Source organism: Mustela nigripes, chromosome X, assembly GCF_022355385.1.
Source record: "Mustela nigripes isolate SB6536 chromosome X, MUSNIG.SB6536, whole genome shotgun sequence".
Taxonomy (NCBI): domain Eukaryota; kingdom Metazoa; phylum Chordata; class Mammalia; order Carnivora; family Mustelidae; genus Mustela; species Mustela nigripes.
This window is the reverse complement of record NC_081575.1, coordinates 110,625,465-110,647,357: the sequence shown is the minus strand read 5'-3', so window position 1 is coordinate 110,647,357 and position 21,893 is coordinate 110,625,465. Positions and strand designations below refer to the sequence as shown.

Sequence of the window (21,893 nt, the reverse complement as noted above, 5' to 3'; positions counted from 1 at the left end):
CTCCACACGCAGGGCCCACGTGAACTTGAAGGGACCCCGGGTGCTCGAAACTCACATCCCCACCCCTTCTCTGTGCCACATTTTTACAAACGAAGAAACCAAGGTTCTGAGGGGGAAGTGACTTGCTCTGGGTCATACATAGTGCCCATTTATGGCCAATATAATTCTTCTCTGCCCGACATGCCCGAAGAGCTCAGGTCTCAAAGCACAGAGAACTTGTCACTTTATGAGCAACGTGCTTCATGAGCCAAACCACACCAGTTAAGGAATGCAAATTTTTAAAAAATGATAGAATGCTGCAACCAATTAGTGCAAACAAACATTTATTGTGAAATAGTCATCCTACCCTTTATCAGGTATTACATCATCAAAGCACTTTGTGGCAATGAAAATAGCTTTTTTTTTTTTTAACCCCTCTGATTCACCCAATATTCCATTAAAGCTGCAAAAAATGTGCAATCTGCTTGAAAAATAGGTTGCTCTTATTTACTCATTTGTGAAAAGTCAAAAATTAAAAAAGAAAACGATACTAGCTTACAGGGCCTCTAGAGTCAATTTGCTTTCCCGCTTCCCAACTACTCCCCAAAATAATTAACAAAGATAATTTGCTTTAAAGGCCTTTTTATAAAACCAATGCACCTTTCCCCATATTATAATCATAAAAATTTTAAAAAGCCATTATTTACTTTCTTGGAAAAAAGGTGGCCAGCCGTTGTTTTTTGATGGGGAGCATGTGCATTTCCTGGGAGTTCACTTTCTTTAACTTTATGCTCCGGTTTTTGACGGGTTTCCGGAGGGGCTCGGTGCTTCCCATGGGCTCTTCCCCTTGGCTGTTGATGTCATAGCCCTGAAGCACCGAGTCTTCTCTTTTGAAGGAGAAGTTCTTGGTGGACACGCCCGAGAGGCCTTTGATCTTGCCGCAGAAGATGGCAGGAACCGCGTCTTCCACCGAGACAATCACCTTGGCTGCCTGGGACTCGCTCACCATCTCGATGTGATTTTCAGCCTTGACCTCGCTGCCGGCTTGGCTGGGCTGGCTGGGCAGCTGGGTGGGGTGGCTGCTGCCCACGTGGCTATCCATCAGAGCCGAGGCCCCCGGGGCCGTGGCGGGGGCAAAGGACACTTCCATGCCACCGGGAAGTTTCTCCATCGCGGCGTGACCCGGGCTGCCCACAGACCCGCTGCTGTCATACAGTGTCTCAGCGGGAGGCTCGGCTTTCCGGTGGGCTGCCAGCGACAGGTCTAGGGCCGCGTCTTCCTGGCAGACGGGGGGACTGACTTCGCCGGCCTTAAGCCAGGGCACCGACTTCATGGAGAGGTCCAGGGCCTCGTTGTCGCTCCCCATCTTGATGACCGTGCGGCGGCTGAGCTGGAAGTACTCGCTCGGCTGCAGGATATCGAAGGGCTTCCGCTCCTCTTTCTCCAGAGGGGGCTGGGCGCCTTTGAAGGGGTGCGCGCCAAAGGAAGGCGGTGGCTTGGGGCAAGCGGAGCTGAGCTTGGATTCGGGACTGTGAGGCACCGGGATGGGGATGGGGATGGGCACCGGCACGGGCAAGGGGACGATCACTGGGTAGGGCACCAAGAGGGTGGCTGGAGGGACCAGCGGGGACAGCGGGGAGTTGAAGGCCTGGGGGGGCATTGGGGCATATCCAGGAGGAGGCTGGCAGGGTGGGGGGCCGAGCGCGCCCTGAGAAGGGAACAGATTCTGGAGCACGGCTTCGAATGGCAAGGTGGGTTCCTGCGGCTGGTTGGGGATGCGCAGGTCCAGGAGCTGGGGCTGCGCCTCAGGGTCCTCGGCTCCCTGGAACAGGTTGTTGTGGATGGCACTGGAGGAGCACGGGGCCTCCTGCGGCAGGACCAGAGGGGAGTTGAGGTGCTGGAAGACGTGCTGCTCCAGCACCACGGGCAGCTGCACGGGGCCCTGCGTGGTCATGACATAGGCGGCGTTGCCATTAGGCTGGAGCTCGGGCGCGGAGCTTCCCTCCACCTGCATGTGAATGGGCATCACCACTGGGCTCTCCCCGAGGCACAGGGGCTGCAGCACGGTGGCTGCCACCTTCAGAGCCATGCCGCTCTGGGAGTCGGCCGGGGGGTTCAGGATGGACGGGGCCGGCACGGTCACCAGGGCCTTCTTTACCAGGTCAGTGGAGTTGATGTTCCAGGCCTCGGTGGTGATGAGCTGGGTCATGCCATTCTCCAGTCTGTTACTGGCCAAGGCGGGAGTGGACTCAGTCATGTCCACGGAGAGGTTCTGGGACCGCAGATCGTCCATCACTCGGCTCTGATGCCACCGGGCCTGCAACACAGAACGCACCATGTGAGTCTTCTGTCGGAGACTATTTAGAACGGCCTGAAGTGCTCCCTGTCCGCATCTCTGAAAAGTTTCCGCATCTCAGTGAACCGAGGAGCACACCCATCTCTATATGTACACACACGTGTTATAGATATTAACCGCTACAGACAAAGACCCCTGCGTGGTCAGCTGTGCACGCAGAGGCCCAATTTAACAGACGATTAAGCTATAAACACAGATGACGTAAGGACTAAACAGCCAAGAGAGGTTAAACAGAGTGTTTTTAAGCCTAATACTCAGCTTATAGGGTTAGCTTTCGCCAAACACCAAGTTCCATTCCACACTGCTATACTGGGCAGTTAGGGGATGTGGACATTTGACCTGTTTGGATTCAAACGGGAGGCAAAGACTGACTTTACTTCGAGAACAAAATAAAATCCTGTCACATTAGAACGTTCTTTTTTGTTTTGTTTTAATTAACATATAACGGGTTCTTGGTTTCAGAAGTACAGGTCTGCGATTCATCGGTCTTACAGAATACCCCGTGCTCTTTACATCACAAGCCCTCCTTAACGCCCATCATTAGAACATTCGAAGGAAACGGAAAAGGGCCATCCCAGGTATGGAAAACAGTGTAAGAACTCTTTGTAGCAATAATTCTCCCCCCAGTTGGCTTGGTGAGAAGAGCCGCGGCACATCTCCAAAGGGTCCCCACAGTTGCCTCGCGGACTCTTCCTGAAAAACGCCATCCCTTTTCCTCTACATCACAGGAAAATCCTCTCCACGGAGCTGGGCCGACATGGGAAAATTGCATGAATGCTCACTGGGCCTAGGGTTGCTTTCCTTAATCAGCTCATCTGTGCGACCTGTGACCTCTCCTAACTTCCACTGTCATGAGGGGATGTTACTGATTGTAGGGCTGGAGACATAGAAGACTTGTTGGAAACAAACACCCTTGAAGGTGAGCTACTCTTTCCTCATCTCACCGGCACCTCTGGCCACTTCCTGAGAGGCCGAAGGAACTCAGTGCGGGTGCTTCCTGGAGGAAGCAGGGCTGCCACCGCGAGATGGCTCTCCATGGAAACGCGTCCATATTTAGCCTCGTTGCCATGGAGAAGGCAGGCACCATGTCTAACTCAGGGATCTGCACAGCCCTGGAGTCTGGTTGGGCTTGATAATAATTCAATAATCCTCAGGCTCGCCAGGCAGGCATTGGGGAACTCTGATTCTTGGCCTCACCTGTTGGAGCTGTCTAGACTTTAGTCCCGGAGTCACCTCACGTCCTCTCCTCACCCCCAAATCACCAACACATTGTCCCCAACAAGGAGGAGAGGCAGCCCAGCAGGCCATGGGAGTGGGAATAAACACATGAGGTCCCGCTTACGGGAAGGCAGCTCTAACCAACAAACAAAGGTGTGATATTTCCAGATAATCAAAATGCATCAAATGCATAGAACAAGCAGTTTCTCTGAAGCAGGAGGTCGGGAGGGCGAGGGGTCATAGAGGGTTACACTGTGGGGCCTCTGAGGGGGGGCTCCAGAGCCCGACTTCCTAGAACCGGGGTGTCCTCCGAAAACCAGGAGATGACCCAGCGTGTAGGCCAATAATTCCTTTAGGGCAGAGTAGGGAGGCAGCCCACCCCAGGGAAGCTGAGATGGCTTGCCCTAGCTAAAGGGCCTGGTTTTTCCTGAGGGGAATCCTCCCTTATTTAGCCCACCAAACATCGTACCCCCAAGACACCGTCGGTTCCCTCCTTCCTGAAGGCATGCGTGCCTTCGCGCACTCATTCGATTAATGAATTGGAGTTGCCTTGACGGCCATCAGAAGCCACTGTGGTGGCTGGCCACGGGCGTCTTCTCTTACTGTGGCTGTCTGGGCATCTGCTGCGGTGATGAGCCAGGCCTCTGCCAAGAATGCCGAGCACTTTCGGTGCATTACTTCACGTAACCCTCAGAACAACCCTTTGAGAGGGGTCCTAGGATTATGCCCACTTTACTGATGAGAAAATGGATGCCCTAGGAATATGAGATGATAGGATAAGGGACGCTGAGGCTGGGATTAGAGTTCAGGGTTAATCCCAGGCTGCTTCTCCCCGTGGGAGCTGTGAGGGCCACGCTCCTTCATGAGTGGGGTTTCCTGGCAGGAAGAGTCCTCGACAGCCGTCCCTTCAACACTGAGCGCCTGCGCCTGCCCAGCCGTGTAAAAGAGAGCACTGGAGTGTAAGATTTCCTCAAAGTGGTGGCCAGGTCCTTCCCAGAAAACCTCTGTACTCTTTGCTTACTCTCTTTTGTCCACCAGGGCCCTCCTCTGTCCCTCTCACCAGGCAAGGAGCTGAAGGGTCATCAGAGTCCCTATCTTTGGGGAAGACAGCCCAAAGCCCTATTACTGGAGGGCAAGAAGGTTGGCATCCCCTATGCTTCAACCTTCCTGAGACAGCAGGCATGTGGGGGGGCAGCTCAGCACCCATGAGTTACAGGGAGGCCCTTAGATTAGCTGCGGACTCAAGTCTGTGGGAGCAGGGCGAGGAGGCACGGGCCCAATCCCGCTTTCACGTCCTCCTACACCATAGCTTTGGACCCGCTTGACTATTCAGCCATAGTGGGCCTCGTGAGCACCCCCAGTCCCTTCCCTCTAGCGGCACTGGGCTTCTGAGATGAGGCTTGCCTTTGGCTACACTGGCAAAGGAACAACTAACCCTGCCTTCCCCGTGCACCCTCCTGTCTTCCAGGAAGTTTCTTCTCTTTTTCTCGGCTCTCCCTCCCCTGTTGTTCATCCCCCCCCCCCCCGCTGGGAGCCCCCAGTGCCAGCACAGAGAGGGGCGCTGCTACCAGAGCCGGGGCGGGAGGCCCTAGCAATGCTCTGCGAAGACCACCCAGCTGGTGAGAGCGGGGTTCAAAGGGCAGGTCTCTGTCCCCTAGGCCTCAGGATGAGTGAGAAACAAGCTGGCAAGAGAGAAGATGTCCTCCCCTGCTGATGAGCAGGGGGAGGCAGGTGTACTAGGAACCTCTTCAAATTGAAAGGAATCACAGAAGCCACCAACCAGCCCTCAAGTGGACAGGCGGGAGTTCTTCAGAGGTGACAGCGAACACTTTGTTCAGGTTTTTTTCCAAACATCTTTTGCAAATGGGTTTCAATGAGGTCATCCATCTGACTCAGTCTTGCCTATGCCCATCATGACCCGGGGGTTGGGGGAGGTCTGTAAATGCAGTGTTGCTGGATGGGAAGTGGGCAGCTTGGATGTGTGGGTCACTCTCAGTCTCTTGGCCGTGGGTCAGCTGCTGGAGCTGGAGGGTTGAAGTCCACCCCAGTACAGGCCACATGCTCCCTAGGTGGAGACTCTGGGGAAAAGTCTCAGGGCCCAGGGCAAATGAGGAGGTGAGGAGAGGCTTTCTGGGGCAGTAGTTAGGCTCAGAGAGCTGTGGGGGGGGGGGGGGCACAGAATTATCATCTGGACCCTTCATCTAGCTATCATCAAGATCTATGTATACCAGAAACAGGTTCTCCCTAGGATCTGTGTCTCAGCCTGAGCCCTGTTGGGCTTTGGCCCTTGCCCAGCCAATTTCTGCTCATTCATCAGACTTTGGGGTGATTTCTCCCCCACATCACTAAGGTCCTACAGCACCCCAACTTGCCCTTGTCTGGTCCTGAGTGCCCCCTCCCCCAGCCCATACTGGGATTGCCTAGTCACTCGTTTCTTCAGGAGCAAAGGACTGCCTGATCTTTCTCTGTCTGGTGAATAGTAGGGGCACACGAATGAGCAGGACTTCCGAGTCTCACTTCTCTTGCCCAACCTCTGGTTGCCGGCTCGCCATATACATGACCACGGCATGTCAAGGCTCACCAGGGTGGTCAAGTTCCTGTCTCCATCTTCTTCCTGACTCTTTTCACAGATGAGGAAACTGTGACCCAGAAAGTCTGACCCAAACTTCCCCAAGACAAGTTATTACAAAAGTCACCATGCTCTTGCTGTGAGAAAAGTGGAGGGTCAGACCCCAGCGGGACCATAGAGGGTAACACAACAGCCAGGCCCTTTCACCAGCCAGTGGCATGAGGAGGAAACCACCCCAGGTTCCTGTGTTTCTCTGGCACTCCCAGGAAAAGAAAAGTGAAGTAAAGCCCGCTATGTGCTTCTCTCCTTCTAAGGAGGTACATTCGGGAGGAAGCTGACCTGGGGCCTAACTCCCAGGCAGTCAGTTAGGGGCTTAGCCCACATCTGGCACCTACCAGGTGCCGCTGCAAGCCATGCCTGCCTCTCAGGCCTCCTGCTTCCACACTGTTGCTCTCATGTCACTCTGTGGGCCTCTTTACAGACAGACATTTATATAATGAGGATTTGTTTTTGGCTTGATTTATTTTTTTTAAGATTTTTTTATTTATTTGACAGAGATGACAAGTAGGCAGAGAGGCAGGCAGAGAGAGAGAGGAGGAAGCAGGCTCCCCGCTGAGCAGAGGGCCCGATGCGGGGCTCGATCCCAGGACCCTGGGATCATGACCTGAGCTGAAGGCAGAGGCTTAACCCACTGAGCCACCCAGGTGCCCCTGTTTACAGCTTATTTTAAAAAGCAAAAACACTTGAACACTCAGATTATTTAGACTAGTCTCTAGGTCCTAAAGTCCATCTAATTTCCTCATCATGGGCATTTATCACTAAATCAGTTTCTCTCTCTCTCTCTCTCTCTCTCTCTCTATCACACACACACACACACACACACACACACACACACACACACACACAGAGTCCCAGAGAGCCAAATCCCCTCACCTCAATGCTCTCTGCCACATCCCAAATGATGCCATGGGGTCCCTGAAGAGCCTGCATCTCAAAGTGAAAAACTTCAAAATGTGGTTGTGAACTCCACACAGACCCAAGAGAGAGTCCTCAAGACCAGTTCGGGTACAGTCTGGTTTCTGAGCAGGGAATTTGGAAAAGGCTGTCCCTCTCAGAGGCCCCAATCATCTTCTAGGGAGGGGCTTAGTTTTATTTTGAGAATTTAGAACATTTTCAGCACAGATAACTGCCGAGATGATCACAAGGCTCTGGTCTGCAGAGCTCAGTGCCCCTCAGCAAACACTTTATAGCTGGGTACCTGGGCATGAGGAGCAGAGGTTATTCAACATAGCAAAGCAACTCAAGCCAGGGACCACTGTGTGAGGTGACTGGAAGGCAAGTCCAGCCTCAGGGGAAGTGACCTTAGTGACCCTGGGCTTGCTGGCCCTACTTCTCAGTATGACCCCTTTAGCCCCAAGAACAGGCAGATGTGACCTGCTCTCCTCTTCCATTGAAATGAGCCTCATCTAGATTTTTCTATCAAGATCAGTTTCTTCCTCTAAAACATTCATTTAAAGAATATATACTGATAATTCTCTTAAGATGTGTGTTTTCCCACTACAAAATATTGACAGCTTTGATTTTTATGGAGCCTGTAGGCAGCTATCAATTATTTCAGGTCAAACCTGGATTGTCTACGTCTTCCCTGCTCAACGTGGGGTCCTTGATGCAGCTGCAGCAGCATCTCCTGGGAGCTGGCTAAAAAATGCAGGCTCTTGGGCCCCACCTCGGACCTCTGGAATCAGAATCTGCACCTTGACAGGCTACCCCCGGGGAGGTTTGAGGACCTCATGTTAAAGTCTGACAAGTTCAGGCTTAGTGCTGCTTTGCAAACTCGGCTGCGCATTAGAATCGCTTGGGAGCTTTTAAAAACTACTGATGTCTGGGTCCCTCCCCTCCTCCCCCAGACTCTGATTTAATTAGTCCGGGGCACAACTGGGGCATTGGGGTTTTGAAAAATTCCCTAGGTGATTCTAACGTGCAGTCAGGTTGGGAACTCTTAATCCAGAGGCCAAAAGACGAGGCAGCTGTCGGCCAATCTTCTTAGTGCTTCACAGAAAAAAAAACTAAAGCCATCAACCCAAGCTCACTCAACTTCTTCCCAGCTCTCACAGTGTCCCCCAAGTTCCCCTGCCCCCTGGGAAAAGGTAGCACGTCTCTCCCTCTTGCAAGGCTGACTTCACAGAGACCTCTGCTAAATATCCTGCCCCGCTAAGCATTCTCCATTCTGAGTCTATTTTCTGCTTTCCATCCAGTACTTCAACTACACCCCCAGTGACTGACTTAATTCCATGTAAAAAATCACCCGCCACTTACTAGGAATTACAGGAGCAATGCATAATTTTCATCTTTAATACAACGTGGATATGGTTTCACTATTCAGGACCTGATACGCACTAAGTATCTAAGAAGTAATTCCAGCTGGGTAAAAAATGGTTTTGCTCTCCCCATAGGGTGTAATAATTGTTAGTTACTTGCCCCAGTGATTCAATTTTCTGAGCTTTAAACACCAGCACAGAGTCGATCTATTGGTGCTGTGAACATAATTACCACGTGAATGTGCTCTCAAATTAGTGAAAATACAGAGAATACACAAAATAGTCGCCCACCTTAGAGCTGACTGCCTTTTATATCCAGAGACTCACACAGCCATCCAAAAGAAATATGACCACCCAGGTGAGCTTTGGAAATGAGTTCCCCGACATGAGACTTCATTTATGGAAAACAGTGGTGGCCTCAGGGTTCAGGACTGAGTCTCCCCTTCAGTTAGATGGGCAGTGTCTCTGGGCAGCTCTGCAGAGCACAGCCTGTAAATCTCAGCTCTGATGTGCTGCTGCATAAAAAATGGTTTTGCTCTCCCCACAGGGAAAAACATGGTGGAGGTGGGCAAGCCAGGCCCTGAGCATCGTTGACACCAGGGGACTCTGAGGTCTTCCTGGGAGCGAGGTTAGGTCACCATAAAACTCATTTATGTTCATTTTGCCATCTCACCCTTTTTATTCCCATTTTTCTATTTTATAGCATATGTAGTAAATCAATATAGGAAGACATATAATTGTGTGTGTGTGTGTGTGTGTGTGTGTGTGTTGGGAAATTGTGCAGTTTTTTCTGATAGGAGTGCAAGAATGAAAATGTTGCAACTCAGCAGGACAGATGATGGCGTTCTCAAGGCCCCGCAAAATGTCTGGGTCCCCCTTGCCTGAACAAGTCTTGAGGTCACTGGCCCAGTTCATCTCTCCATTTTGTTATGCAGGAAGCTGAGGTTCAGAGGTGTAGAGGGCACCTACTCACAGAGCTCTGCTCCTCCAAAGGCACAGCCCTTCGCCCACTGCTTTGGTTTCAAAGTCCACTTGAGTCGAAGGGGTTCCTAGTTACGTCTCCAATGCAACCAGCACTGCACACTAAAGTCTGTGGGATGGTCTGATTCAACCATCAAAATGTCAAATATAGTTCGAAGGAGCTAGATTCAAAAAGATGAAGTAAGCTCCCGAGACCGTGATACCTAGTAGTCAAGTGACTGAAACAGAAGAGATGAGATTCAAGACACAGAAACTCAAGGGTGCCTGGGTGGCTCAGTCATTAAGCATCTACCTTCAGCCCAGGTCATGGGATCAAGCCCCGAATCGGGCTCCCCGCTCAGCAGGGAGCCTGCTTCTCCCTCTCCCTCTGCAGCTCCCCCTGCTTGTGCTTTCTCTCTGCCAAATAAATAAAATCTTAAAACACACACACACACGAAATTTTCATGACCGTGGGAAACTCATTTTATGTCCCTGGGACTCAGTTTCCTCTATTATGACATGGGGCACTGCCCTGCTCTCATTGTGGGAAGGAAGTTAACTCAGGCCTCCCTCGAGTGAGTGGTGCCTGATGGGAAGGAGTCAAATTTAGCCTTCTGGGAATTGCTACAGGGCCATGAAACATGGGGAAGTTTGAAGGAGAATTGGAAAGATGGGAAGTGTATGAAGGGTAGGTTTTCTAGGGCCACTCCCAGGACCACTGAGAAGACTCACTCCCCTGAACTCATGACCCTGAGACCATGACCTGAGCCAGAATCAAGAATCGAACACTTATTCTGCACAGCAAATGAAACAGTCAACAAAACAAAGAGGCAACCCACAGAATGGGAGATATCTGCAAATGACACTACAGACAAAGGGCTGATATCCAAGATCGATAAAGAACTTCTCAAACTCAACACCCAAACAACAAGCAAGTAAAAAAATGAGCAGAGGACATGAACTGACACTTCTCCAAAGAAGACATATGAATGGCTAACAGACACATGAAAAAACATTCACCATCATTAGCCATCAGGGAAATTTAAATCAAAACCACATTGAGATACCACCTTATACCAGTTAGAATGGCCAAAATTAACAAGACAGGAAACAACAAGTGTTGGAGAGGATGTGGAGAGAGGGGAACCCTCTTACACTGTTGGTGGGAATGCAAGTTGGTGTAGCCACTTTGGAAAAAAGTGTGGAGGTTCCTCAAAAAATTAAAAATAGAGCTTCCCTATGACCCAGCAATTGTACTACTGGGTATTTATTCCCAAAGATACAGATGTAGTGAAAATAAGGGCCACATGCACCCCAATGTTCATAGCAGCAATGTCCACAATAGCCAAACTGTGAAAAGAGCCAAGATGCCCTTCATCTGATGAATGGATAAAGAAGATGTGGTCCATATACACAATGGAGTATTACTCAGCCATCAAAAGGATGAATACCCAACTTTTGCATCAACATGGATGGAACTGGAAGAGGTTATGCTGAGTGAAATAAGTCAAGCAGAGAAAGTCAATTATCATATGGTTTCACTTACTTGTGGAACATGAGGAATAGCATGGAGGACACTAGGAGAAGGAAGGAAAAAATGAAGGGAGGAGAAATTGGAGCGGGAGACGAACCATGAGAGACTATGGACTCCGGGAAACAAACAGGTTTCTGGAAGGGAACGGGTGGGGGGATGGGTGAACCTGGTGATGGGTATTAAGGAGGGCACGTATTGCATGGAGCACTGGGTGTTATACGCAAACAATGACTCATGGAACACGACATCAAAAACTAATCATGTACTGTATGGTGACTAACATAATAATAATAAAAAAAAGAATCGGACGCTTAACCAACTGAGCCACCCAGGTGCCCCTCCAGGTCATCTTTAAACCAGGCCAGGGAAGAAGTGAAGGCTGAAGGGAAGGGAGAAGGTACAAAGATTCGTTGTTTTTTTTTGTTTGTTTGTTTTGTTTAGTTTGTTTTTGGCTTCAGGCAGAGTACACTTTGTCTCTCTTGGGACTCAACTGCCCATCATCAGGCAGCGTCTGTGGGTTGAAGACACAGCACTGGCAGAGAACCTACCCAGTACCAAGCATACCTACTCTGTGGTCTCTGCGGGGTCTCAGGTTAAGGCTGGGCCTCGCAGGTAAACAGTCGGTTGAAAATGAGAAATATTAAAACTGGACAAATCTGAGGATTACAGGGAAAACTTCATGACTAGAGCCAACAGCTCAGAGGCCCAGAGGTGGTTTTCTGCTGATGGCCTTTGTTGGGTTCCACTAAAGCACGGGAGGGACCTGGGAGACTGGCTGTGGAGGGCACCATGGGCTTGCCCGGTCTCCTTTCTTGCCCAAGTGGAGAGTGTCAGATGTCTTTGCATCCGTGATCTCATTTCATACTCCCAACTACATCTAGCCTGCTCACAAGGACCGATGGCGGCCCTTGGGCCACACAGGACTGGGTGAGGGCTAGAATAGGAACAAAGTGCCCCTCCATTCCTGTCTTCATTCTTTCAAAAACTATCTGAGCACCTACTGTGTGCCAGTCATATTTTCCTATTCCTCTACCCTGGTACTGTTTCCTCCACAGGGGTGTTCCCTTCTGTTGTGGCTCAATCCCCAAAGGATTAAGCAACCCATGTCCCCTCAGGGTTATCTGCTTCCAGCGGGGCTCCTTCAAGGCCCCTGTTTCCTGCAGAGGTAAAGCAGTAAGTCTCATTGGAAGAACACCAGTTTCAAGACAGCAGTGGGAAGAGATGTTAAGGCAAGGACATCTCTAAAGTAGAGAAGAAATGCTTAATTGTCCAGAAACTACGACAAGAAGTACCCCCTTCAAGTCTTGGTGAACCTCGGCATCCCAGGGAGAGACGTCATGAAGAACTGCTGTTGGGGGCGGGGAGGGTCAGGGAGTGTCTGGCCCCGCACTTGGTCAAGGTCACCCACCCTTCAGCTGGACACAGAAACCCCAAACACCCTCAGGTGCTGGTGTCCGAATGGCCACCTTGTGCGGGAGCGCTGGTCTCATCCAAGGTCTCAGGCCAGTGTCTGTCATCTTCAAAAGCTATGGTGTTTGGAGAGATTTTTTTTGGTTTTGTTTTGTTTTTGCAATAAAGAAACCTCTTCGCTATGGAACAAAGACGGCGGGGGGGAACCTGCCTCTGGAAGAGAAAATACTTCTAATTAGATTGAGATACAAAGGTTAAATTTTTGTTCTGGGAAAAGGACTGTTTATAATCCCGTGTCATTAGCCGGACATTTTCCAGAGACTAGTGTGCCAGAAATAGACCCTTTGAGGGGTCACTGGAAGAAAGGGGTGTAGACTTGTAAAGTCAAAGGACTGGAGTTCGGATTTTCCCTTCTCCTAATGCACGTGAGCCCCTCACCACGCACCGGCATAGAAGCAGTGTCAGTCTCACCCGGGGCCCTGGGCTCCCCCTCACGAGAGTGGTCAGAAGTACAAGCTTTGAACTCAGACAGGCCTGGGTTCAAATTTCGGTTCTGCCTCGCTTTGCTAGCTGTGTGGCCTTGGGCAAGTGAGTTCGAAGCCTTGATCTCTCTCTCTGCAAAATGGGGCTTCCAGAGCTGCAGTGGTCGTCACTGCTGAAAGAAACAGTCCGTGTAAAGAACTTGGCACTGTGCCAGGCACGTGGAAAATCCTGCATGAAACGTGGTCGTTATCACCGCCACCACCACCATCATCATTGTCGGGATCGCTGTCTCCCTCTTCATCATCATTCTCATCGTCAAAGCTGTCATCATCGTCGTCATCGTCGTCGTCACCATGTCACTGGCGTCACTGCTATCATCTTTACATTCACCGCTCATCCTTCCTCTGAGGGTCTTAAATAGCATTACAAATGCTCCCAGTGGGTTTGCACAGTAAGCTCCCAAGTTAAAACCCTGTTTGTTCAAAGATTTATTTTTAAATCAGCTGCAAGGGCCTGGGAAGGCATTTGACATAGAATTGATGTTGCACCTGACGGGGAGATCGCCACCAAAATTCACTTGGCCCCCAACCGTAGCTGAAACACTGAACAGGTGCACTGTCTGAAGTTGTCCTTACTTCATGGTACTGGGCCCTACTGTTGAAATGGCTGCCTCTTGGAAGTCTGGTTTCTGTCTTCCTAGGTTTTCATGAAGAAATTAGGGGCTCTCAGAGGGCCCCAACCCTACGTACAGGATGCTACCTCAGTGCCACAGTCACGGTGGAAACTTCCTGACCGCCACCAGTGGTGATGGATACAGTGGGCGGAGGGCTGCTGGGTTTGGACGAACTCAGCCGGCTAGTTGTCTGAGTTTGCGCTGCTCCATGAACAGATCGATTTGCCTGGAACTAGTTTATTTGGGAGAAGATTCCAGAAAATACCAGTAGAGGAGTGAAGCAGAGAGACATGGAAGAGAAGGAAGCCAGTTTATCCGCTAAGTCACCACTGTGGGCAACCAGGGCTCGATTCCACGGGGCGAAGCTGGGAGGTGGCAGAAACCACATGGCTCAGAATCGGGGTGCTCATTCACAAACACCCATCTGTCACAGGTCAAGGGCTGCTCCCTTGATGATGTGTTAATTCTCTAGCCCTTGGAACTAGCCCGGCAGGTGGCCTATTGTGCTCCTGGCGGCGGGGTGGTGGTGGGGGTGATGTCCTCAAGAAAGTCACAGCTATTTGCAGTAAGCAGCCCTCAGGGTACAGAGGCCAGTCTGAGGGGACATGAGGATGGGGACAAACCATGTCTACTACACCAGCCACGCCCTGGAAAGTGCTTCTTATGTGAAGACCCAAATGTCACCAATTCAGGCCACCACGGTAGGGTGTTTTCGCAATGGTCCAGAGACGGTCAGCTTGGCTAATGTGTTCCTTTGCTAGACTATAACTGGGGCCCTCAAGAAAGTTGTTTTAATCATATTTGTGCTGGCTGGAAGGCTAGATGTTCCTGCGATGAGTCACAGAGGGAGTTTCTCTTCTGGGGATCTTGTGTTCCAACTCGGGGACCAAAAAACAATAAATACACAAACGCCACTTCACTTTATCAGCTGCATCCCGCCTAAAAATAAAAATAATAGCAGCCTTGACCTGAGAAGTGCACAGACAATGCAGGAAGAAGAGGGTGGAGAATGCTCGTCTTTTAAACAGGGAGACTGCTTTCTGGAATTCTCTTTGGCCAGAAGCATCTCTCTGCCTGGAGGTGAGCTCTTTCAAGAGCAGAACCACCCACTGCAGAATCTTAGGGCCAGTGAGCCTTTCGAAGTCCTAGAAATTCACTATATTTCTCCAAAAGCAAGCTTTGTCGCCACAGCTAATGGAGCATAAACACTGCAAGGCTGCTGTGTAACATCTGGTTAGTTGGCAATGAGGATTATAGGTGTTATTTCCTATTTTCTTTCAGGGAAGAGTTCTTCTGGAATGTGTGTGTTTACACACACACACACTGCACAGCAGGTGAGCAGGAATGAGGCCACCTGTTGTCCCTGTAACTCTCCAACCAGAATTCACTGGAATCTACTTTGTCCTCACCTTTCCACATCTGGGTTCTGGTCACCGAACCTTAATTGCTGGAGGTGTCACATGGGGCAGATTTCAACAGAGGAGAGAGTGGAATGGAGTGGGGGGTTCTAGAAGAGCAGGAGGAAAGGTACAAGGGGAAAAGGGTGTGTGGCCTGGCCAGGGCTGGAGCCCAAGGCTGGTGAGAGCTTCAGGGAGAGACACGGTGCTGTGAACTGGAGAGGATGTCTGGCTCTTCCACGGGGGGGTGAAAAGCTGCCTCGTGTCCAAAAGGTCACCCATGAACCACCTGAACCCACACAGTTTTGATGTCTTCACAGATCCTGACCAACAGAATGCCATGATTCAGGAGGGAGACCATTACATTGGGAGGAAAAGAGAAGTAGATTAATTTGCCAGGCTTTGCTAGTTCCTTCCCTTCTCTAGCTGTCTGCCTCTCTGTCTCTCTCTCCCCCTCCCCCCCCCCCCCGCCCTGGACACGCAGGCTCACAACATGATACTAATAAACTATTTACTAAGCATTTACTTATGTGCCAGGCACCCTGCTAGGTATTTCACACTCACTTTCTCATCCCAGGGTCTCAGAAACCCCGGCAGATCAGTACCACCTTGGTGTGAATTGGTTCGTTTGTGTGTTTTTTTTTCCTTCCAGGAACTGAGTTGTGAATCCCCAGGGAATGACTATCTTGATGGGAAGGAAGGCCAGAGCTTTTCAGAATGTGAACAACATTTAGTACAGAGAAGGCAGGTCTGGGGGAGGGCGGGACCAGAGAGGGCAAAGGTTCGTGGCATCATGTGTAAGGGTAGAGGGGGCTGGGGGAGGGCAGGAAGGGAGAGAGAAGGGGAAAGCATGGTCTCGCCTCTGGCTGGAGGCTAGAATTCCTCGGCCTGCTTCTGCACCTGGGGCAGGGGCAGCCTTGAGCCCCTCCCTCCACCAATACCTCTGTAGCCAGCCACTGCTGGCCCCTGAAGGACACAGGAGCTCCCATGTCTTCTGTGGCCTAGCTCTTCCTTCCTACACCTCTGCACAAGCATGAAGCCCAGGCAGGGATTCATTCCCATCCTTCTCGGGAATATATTTCATTCCTGCCTGACTGGCCAGCTGTTCGCCATACCCACTTCCTGTTCTGCCTGGACTACATTTCCCAGCCTCCCTTGCAGTTAGGGGTGGTCATGTGCCCGAGATCTACGCAACAGAATGTGGGTGGAGGTGATGTGTGCCGCTTCCAGGGCTGGGTCCTATAAACTTTCCATAGGTGGTGCTTCAATCTCTTCCTTTCTACCTGAGCTTGATGCACAGAAACCTCTTGGAAGCTACCTGTTGGAGACAGTAGAGCCACAAGATAGAAGTGCCTGCACGCCTGAATCACAGTTTGGAGGAGGGCCACCTGCCATCAGTAACATCTGTTTTGGGGTTTTGGGAAATGAGGAATAAATTTCTACTGTGTTTGAGCCACAACACCCTTGCAACCTATTTGAAACAGCAGCCAGCATTACTTTCAAGGACACCATCAATGCTTCCTGGGACCTGCTCTGCAAAGTGAGTGCTGGGGACAGACTGACTTGTAGCCTCAGAGCACCCTGAACCCCACTAGCTGAAAACTAGACCGGCAAGATAGCCCAAGCACTCAGAGCCCAATTCTGAGCTACCTCGAGTTAACTTTTCAGCACTAAAAGTGTGGACACTTTTGGCTTGATTTATTAACGTGGGTTCAGGACATATTTTGATTGGTTCCTGCATTAAGAGCCACTGAAAGAGTCCATTTCGTGGGGACTCAGAGCTGGCAGGGTTTCAAGAGAACAAGAGGGTAAAGCTGCCTTCACAGAGCCAGAGGAGAAGAGCTCTCAGCAGCCTTCATTCCTGGAACCCCAAAGGGTACCCTGGGCCGTGTGAATGGGTATGAGTATGGGAGGGAGACAAAGCAGGGCCCTGGCACGACACAGGCCAAGAGTCCTGGGAAGCTGAGGCAGTTGTGGAGCAGGAAGGCCTGGGATTTCTGCCATTTCCCCAGTCACATCAGATTCTTTATTGGACAGGTCACTGTGGATTTTCCTTTAGGGGAGCTCATCATCTATGGCTCAAAAGCCTGGGCCAGCTTTCCCTTCCTGCCCTCCATAATTGATTTCCTAGGCAGACACCACCCATTCAATAGTATCCTCACCTCTAGCAACCACTGAAGCTTCACTTGTAGCAAGCTCTTGCCTTGTGTTCAACATTACTGATTTCTTTCTGGGTTCCTCTCCAAAATACTGATCTGTCTAAAGACTTTGGGACATTGACACTTTGTAGTGAGCCGATCACAACACAGAAGAGGCACCAGCACCTTGTACTGCGACATTTCCTGTCTAAGACTCAGGTGAAACCCTAACCCTGTCAGTGTTGTCATCAAGGCCACATACCTCACGGGTGGGGAGGATGTGTGTCAGCTTGAGTTCTAATCAGCAAGACCTGTTCCCAGAGTGCTACCAGAGTCCTGGTTATCTCTTCATCTCCATCAATACCTAAGGCTTGGCTACAGAGCACAGGGAATATTAGAACTCACAGGCTGTAAAATAGGTAGCTTACTAATTAGCATGAGGACTGTAATAAATGGATAAAATAGTGACATGTGAGATATACAGATTAGCGAAAACATTTTGGAGGTGCTCCCTATTTTGTGTGCATAGAGTTGGAGAAGCCAGAAAACCCATAGCCAGCACCCTGGGATGCTTCTGATGCTTCCCACCAAGCTGGCCCCGTGCCTGGCAATTGGTTTTGGAGGATTTACAGTTGCCTTGCCAAAATCCGGCCTCAGAAATATTGTCATATCTGCATCCAGTGGAGCTTTCATACCATGTGTGGTCACAGCAGCAGGAAAGATAAGCCGCTGGGACTCCCTAGAACAGGCTTCTGAACTGGTCTGTGCCTGCTGGTTACTTACATGTTAGTTTCTCACCGGCTGTGTGCGCCCACGCAGGCGCAGAGCACAGTTTGCCTGGAGGCAGGTCTTAGGGCTGTCACAGTGTGGTTCTGAGCTCTCTCCCTTCTCCACCCTGGCTCTCTTGCCTGCCTCTTCTCCTGCCCAGCCTTGCCTCTCTGGGGACTCTGGCCTTCAGCATGCCCTGTGGAAGCCCATAGACAATGTCCTCAGGGCTGGAGACTGTGCTTCAGGGACAGGGACGAGGAGCAGAAACCTCCTGCCCATAAAAATATAACACTAGTCTTCCCCTCTCCCAGGACATTTTCAGTGTCTGAGCCAGTATTGACTGACATGCTTGACAATTCTTAAAACTGTCCTTTAAAATAAAAAACTAAGTGATCGTATCACATTCATTAGAACAACTAAAATAAAAAAGACCAACACCAAAACTTGGAGCACCTGGAGGGCTCATACACTGCTGGTTGAATGGTACGGTCACTTTGGAGAACCATCGGGCAGTTTCCAATGAAGTTAAACAACTGTCCACCCTCTGGCTCATCAATTCCACTCTTAGGTATCCTCCCCAAAGAAATGAAAATACAGGGATGCCCGGGTGGCTCAGTCGGTTAAGCATCTCCCTTCAGCTCAGGTCATGATCCCGGAGTCCTGGGGTTGTGCTCCCTGCTCAGTGGGGAGCCTGCTTCTCCCTCTCCCACTGACTGCCACTCGCCCTGCTGTGCTTTCTCTCTTTCAAATAAATAAATAAAACCTTTAAATTAAAAAAAATGATAACATATATTCACAAGAAGAGCTGTACACAGACGTCTGGTCATGAAAGGCAAGAACTGGAAACTCAAATGTCTGTCAGCAGACGGGTAAACCTAGCGTGCGACACCCACACGGTGGACTTCTACTCAGCAATGAAAAGCAGTGACCTCCCGCCACATGCGACAATGTCAGTGAGTCTCAGAAACACTGTGCTGAGTGAAAGAAGCCAGATACAAAAGTGTACATGCTATAAGATTTCATTGGCACAATATCCAAAAACAGGCCCAAAGAATGTATGCCTGAGATCAGACAGTGGTTGTTATGGGGAGTCGGTGCGGGGGGGACTTTTCTGGGGTGACAGGAATGTTTTAGAGCCTCTTTCAGACAGTGACTATACAGGTATGACAAATTCTCAAAACTGAATCATTTGACCGCTTAAGAATCATTTGACTTTAATTACCTTTGATTTAAGGGGGGGATAAAAGCTAAAAATATTATTAAGCTACCAAAAAAGGGGAAATACCACCCAAAGAGGTACTGTGTGTGAGCACTGTGACTCCGACCAATTCTTAGCTTCCTGGAGGGAGTGGAGATGGAGCAGAGCTGGCTGATGGGGGGGGGGGGCACGGGGTGCTCCCCAGGGCACCTGGCAGGGGCCCTTTACCTCAGGTATAAACACAGGAGGGAGCATCACCAGCTCTCAAACAAATAAATGCTCAATGAAATAAAAGAACAGAGGCCCCAAGGAAAACTGGCCCAAGAGTGTGGGATAGCTATCAGGCTTTGGGCCAAAACCACTTTCCAGGAAATGCCAATATTTTTGTGTTTGGGAAAGGGGAGGGAGCTCTGAGGCGAGCAAAAGCCAAAACGTGCTGGTCTCTGGACAGCAACTGCTTCCCAACTGAGGGGCCCTGTGGGAGAGGCTTCAGAATGCTGCTACCGAGACTTGCTCTGCGGGTCTCTGCCGTGGGGTGCCCAGAAGTCCTGCTGGAGCAGAAATCCCAAGTTCCATGAGAGCAGAATCCAAGATCTCCTGTTTTATAGGGTGGAGAGGACTCTTCTATTTCCCTGGGAAGAGGCTGCGGCAACACTGCCATCCGCCGTGCTCAGCCCTCAGACAGCCCAGGGAGGCGTTATGCTGTTGTGACCCAGGCACGGGCTCATGAGTGCGGCCTGCCCTAGACCCTTGTTCTGCCCCTTCAGAACCCCGTGGCCTTGGAAAAGGCACTCGACCTCTCTGAGCTGCAGTTCCCTCACCAGTGAGCCAGTGAGACGGGATGGGGGTGGGGCGGCCACTGCTGGGTTCCAGAGATCTTTCTGGTCACCTATGCCCATCTCTCAGCTGCAGAAGCGGTCCCCTCCCACTGAGTGAGCATCCACTGTAACATTCCCGGATCTCAGGTGCACAGAGTCTGTATGATCACAATCTTTAGTTCGTGACACTATTCCATGCACGGCTCACTTTTTTTTTTTTAATTTCATTTTGAAAACTGTTTTATTTTTAAGATCATACAATTTAAAATAACAAAATAAATGCTTGTGAAGACATCACTCAACTCAACATGTGGCTCTGTTGGACTTTCTACTGTGTTCCATTAGTTCTTTCATCCACTTACCCACGTTCCAGCATCTTGGTGCTTATAGCTTCTGAAGGCGCGAAGCACCCTGAAGAAAGTCAATCAGGGTAAGTGACAAGGGGAAACCAGGTAGGGAAGAGACCACTTCAGGGAGGGCAATCCGGGGGGAAAGCTCTGTGGGGCAGAGTCCCTTGAGGAAAGCCCGGAAAGGCAAGACGCACCATGGTATAGAGCGTTCCAGTGTTCCAGGAAGACCTGGGCCCGTGCGTGTGTGAGTGTGTGTGTCTGCGCTCATGTTACAAGAAGGAGGGAGCAAGTTTGAGTGTAGTGGGAAAGAAAAGCGAGGGACTAGATCACACACAGCCTTCTAATTTTCATTTTACAAAGACTATCTAGTGCAACACATTTTCCAGATGAGGAAACAGAGGTTCACAAAGGGCGACTTGCCTCAGGCCGCACATCTAGTCAGGGGCAAGCTTACAGTTAGGATTCTGTCTTCTCTGTTCAAGGCCGCGTGCATCTTGGTGATGCTGTGCTGGCCCTCTGGGCCTTCAAAGGGTTTGAATTCCACAAAATGCCTCCAAGTGGCTTTCAGGTGATGAGGCGACAAATAGTATACTGAAATGGCGTTCCTCCAAGCAGAAGTTCTTTGCCACAAAAAAGAATATTTGAAGACTAATTAGGATTTTGACATTCTTTTATGGCCTAGGACCATGTCAAAATCCATGTGAATATTTCCAAGCTCTTATCTTATCATAGGTGATATTTATTCTCAGGAGAAAAACCAAGGATATGCTAGTGATATTCTGTGAAATTTAAGTTGGGTTCTATGATCATATAAGCAGAAGGCGGACTTTTTCCCTAATAACCTACAAATAGCTGAGAAATATACAAGTAGTAAATTAATAATTTTACATATAATTTAATGCCATCCCTTCAGTTTGAAAAATGACAAGAATTTTGATTCCTAATAATGTGGATGGAAGTACTAAGGCCAGGGTTTAAAGGCTCACATACCCCCCTTTCGTTTTGAAACTCTGAGCCCGGTCCAAGATAAAACCAGGAGACAGAGCCGTGACTAAAGACATTACAGTAAGTCTGACCTGCATTCCCTACTAAACCTTAAGGGTAAATGGATTTCTCAAATCTTTTTTCCACTTTGACTGGCTAATCCCTTCCTTCCAGGAGGAGATTTGAGCTGCTCCACTCTGCACCTCGTCTATGGCAATCGACCCACGTGCTGTTTCCATCTCGCGTCCCCACACCGGGCTCTGTTACAACTGCACAAATGATGACTCAAGAGCTCACAATTACTGACTTCCGAGAGCCTCTGACTTCCCCCAGGAGAGTAAGCAGATGAGAAGTTCTATGGCGTTTCAAAGAGACGAATTCAGGCTGTTGGCGAATCCCGCCCAGGCTTCTCTCGGACAGGAGGACAATTCTGAAAAAGTATGCAGGCGGGAAGTGCTAATGGCAGTGCTTGGCGCAGGTAAGAGCCATCTGCTTTCAGTTACTTCAGCTGGGTCTCACCAGACTGAAGTGACTCAAACCATTGGCTGAGAAGCTGGGGCATGACTCCTTGCTCAGCCCTCTGTCCCAAGCCGCTCCTCACCATTAGGAAAGCGTCGGGATGCTGGGTGACCTCGCAGGTGGACCCTCACTCACCCACCCTACTTGTCATATGAGAAGGAAAATACAGATCAGGGGCAGGGCAAATCCAAACCCTTCTGACTTGGAGAGAGGAGCCCTAT

General features: G+C 50.1%; 1 protein-coding gene across 2 annotated transcripts in view; it reads right to left on the bottom strand.

Moving 5' to 3' along the window:
• Positions 1–306: 306 nt before the first annotated feature.
• The window catches only part of RAI2 (retinoic acid induced 2), a 58,970-nt gene continuing 37,383 nt past the window's right edge, over positions 307–21,893 (bottom strand). For both annotated transcript variants that reach the window (XM_059386150.1, XM_059386149.1), the window contains exon 2: positions 307–2,296. In XM_059386150.1, coding sequence (XP_059242133.1) covers positions 683–2,272 — 1,590 coding nt within the window. In that variant the 5' untranslated portion in view covers positions 2,273–2,296 and the 3' untranslated portion in view covers positions 307–682. The remainder of the gene's footprint in view (positions 2,297–21,893) is intronic.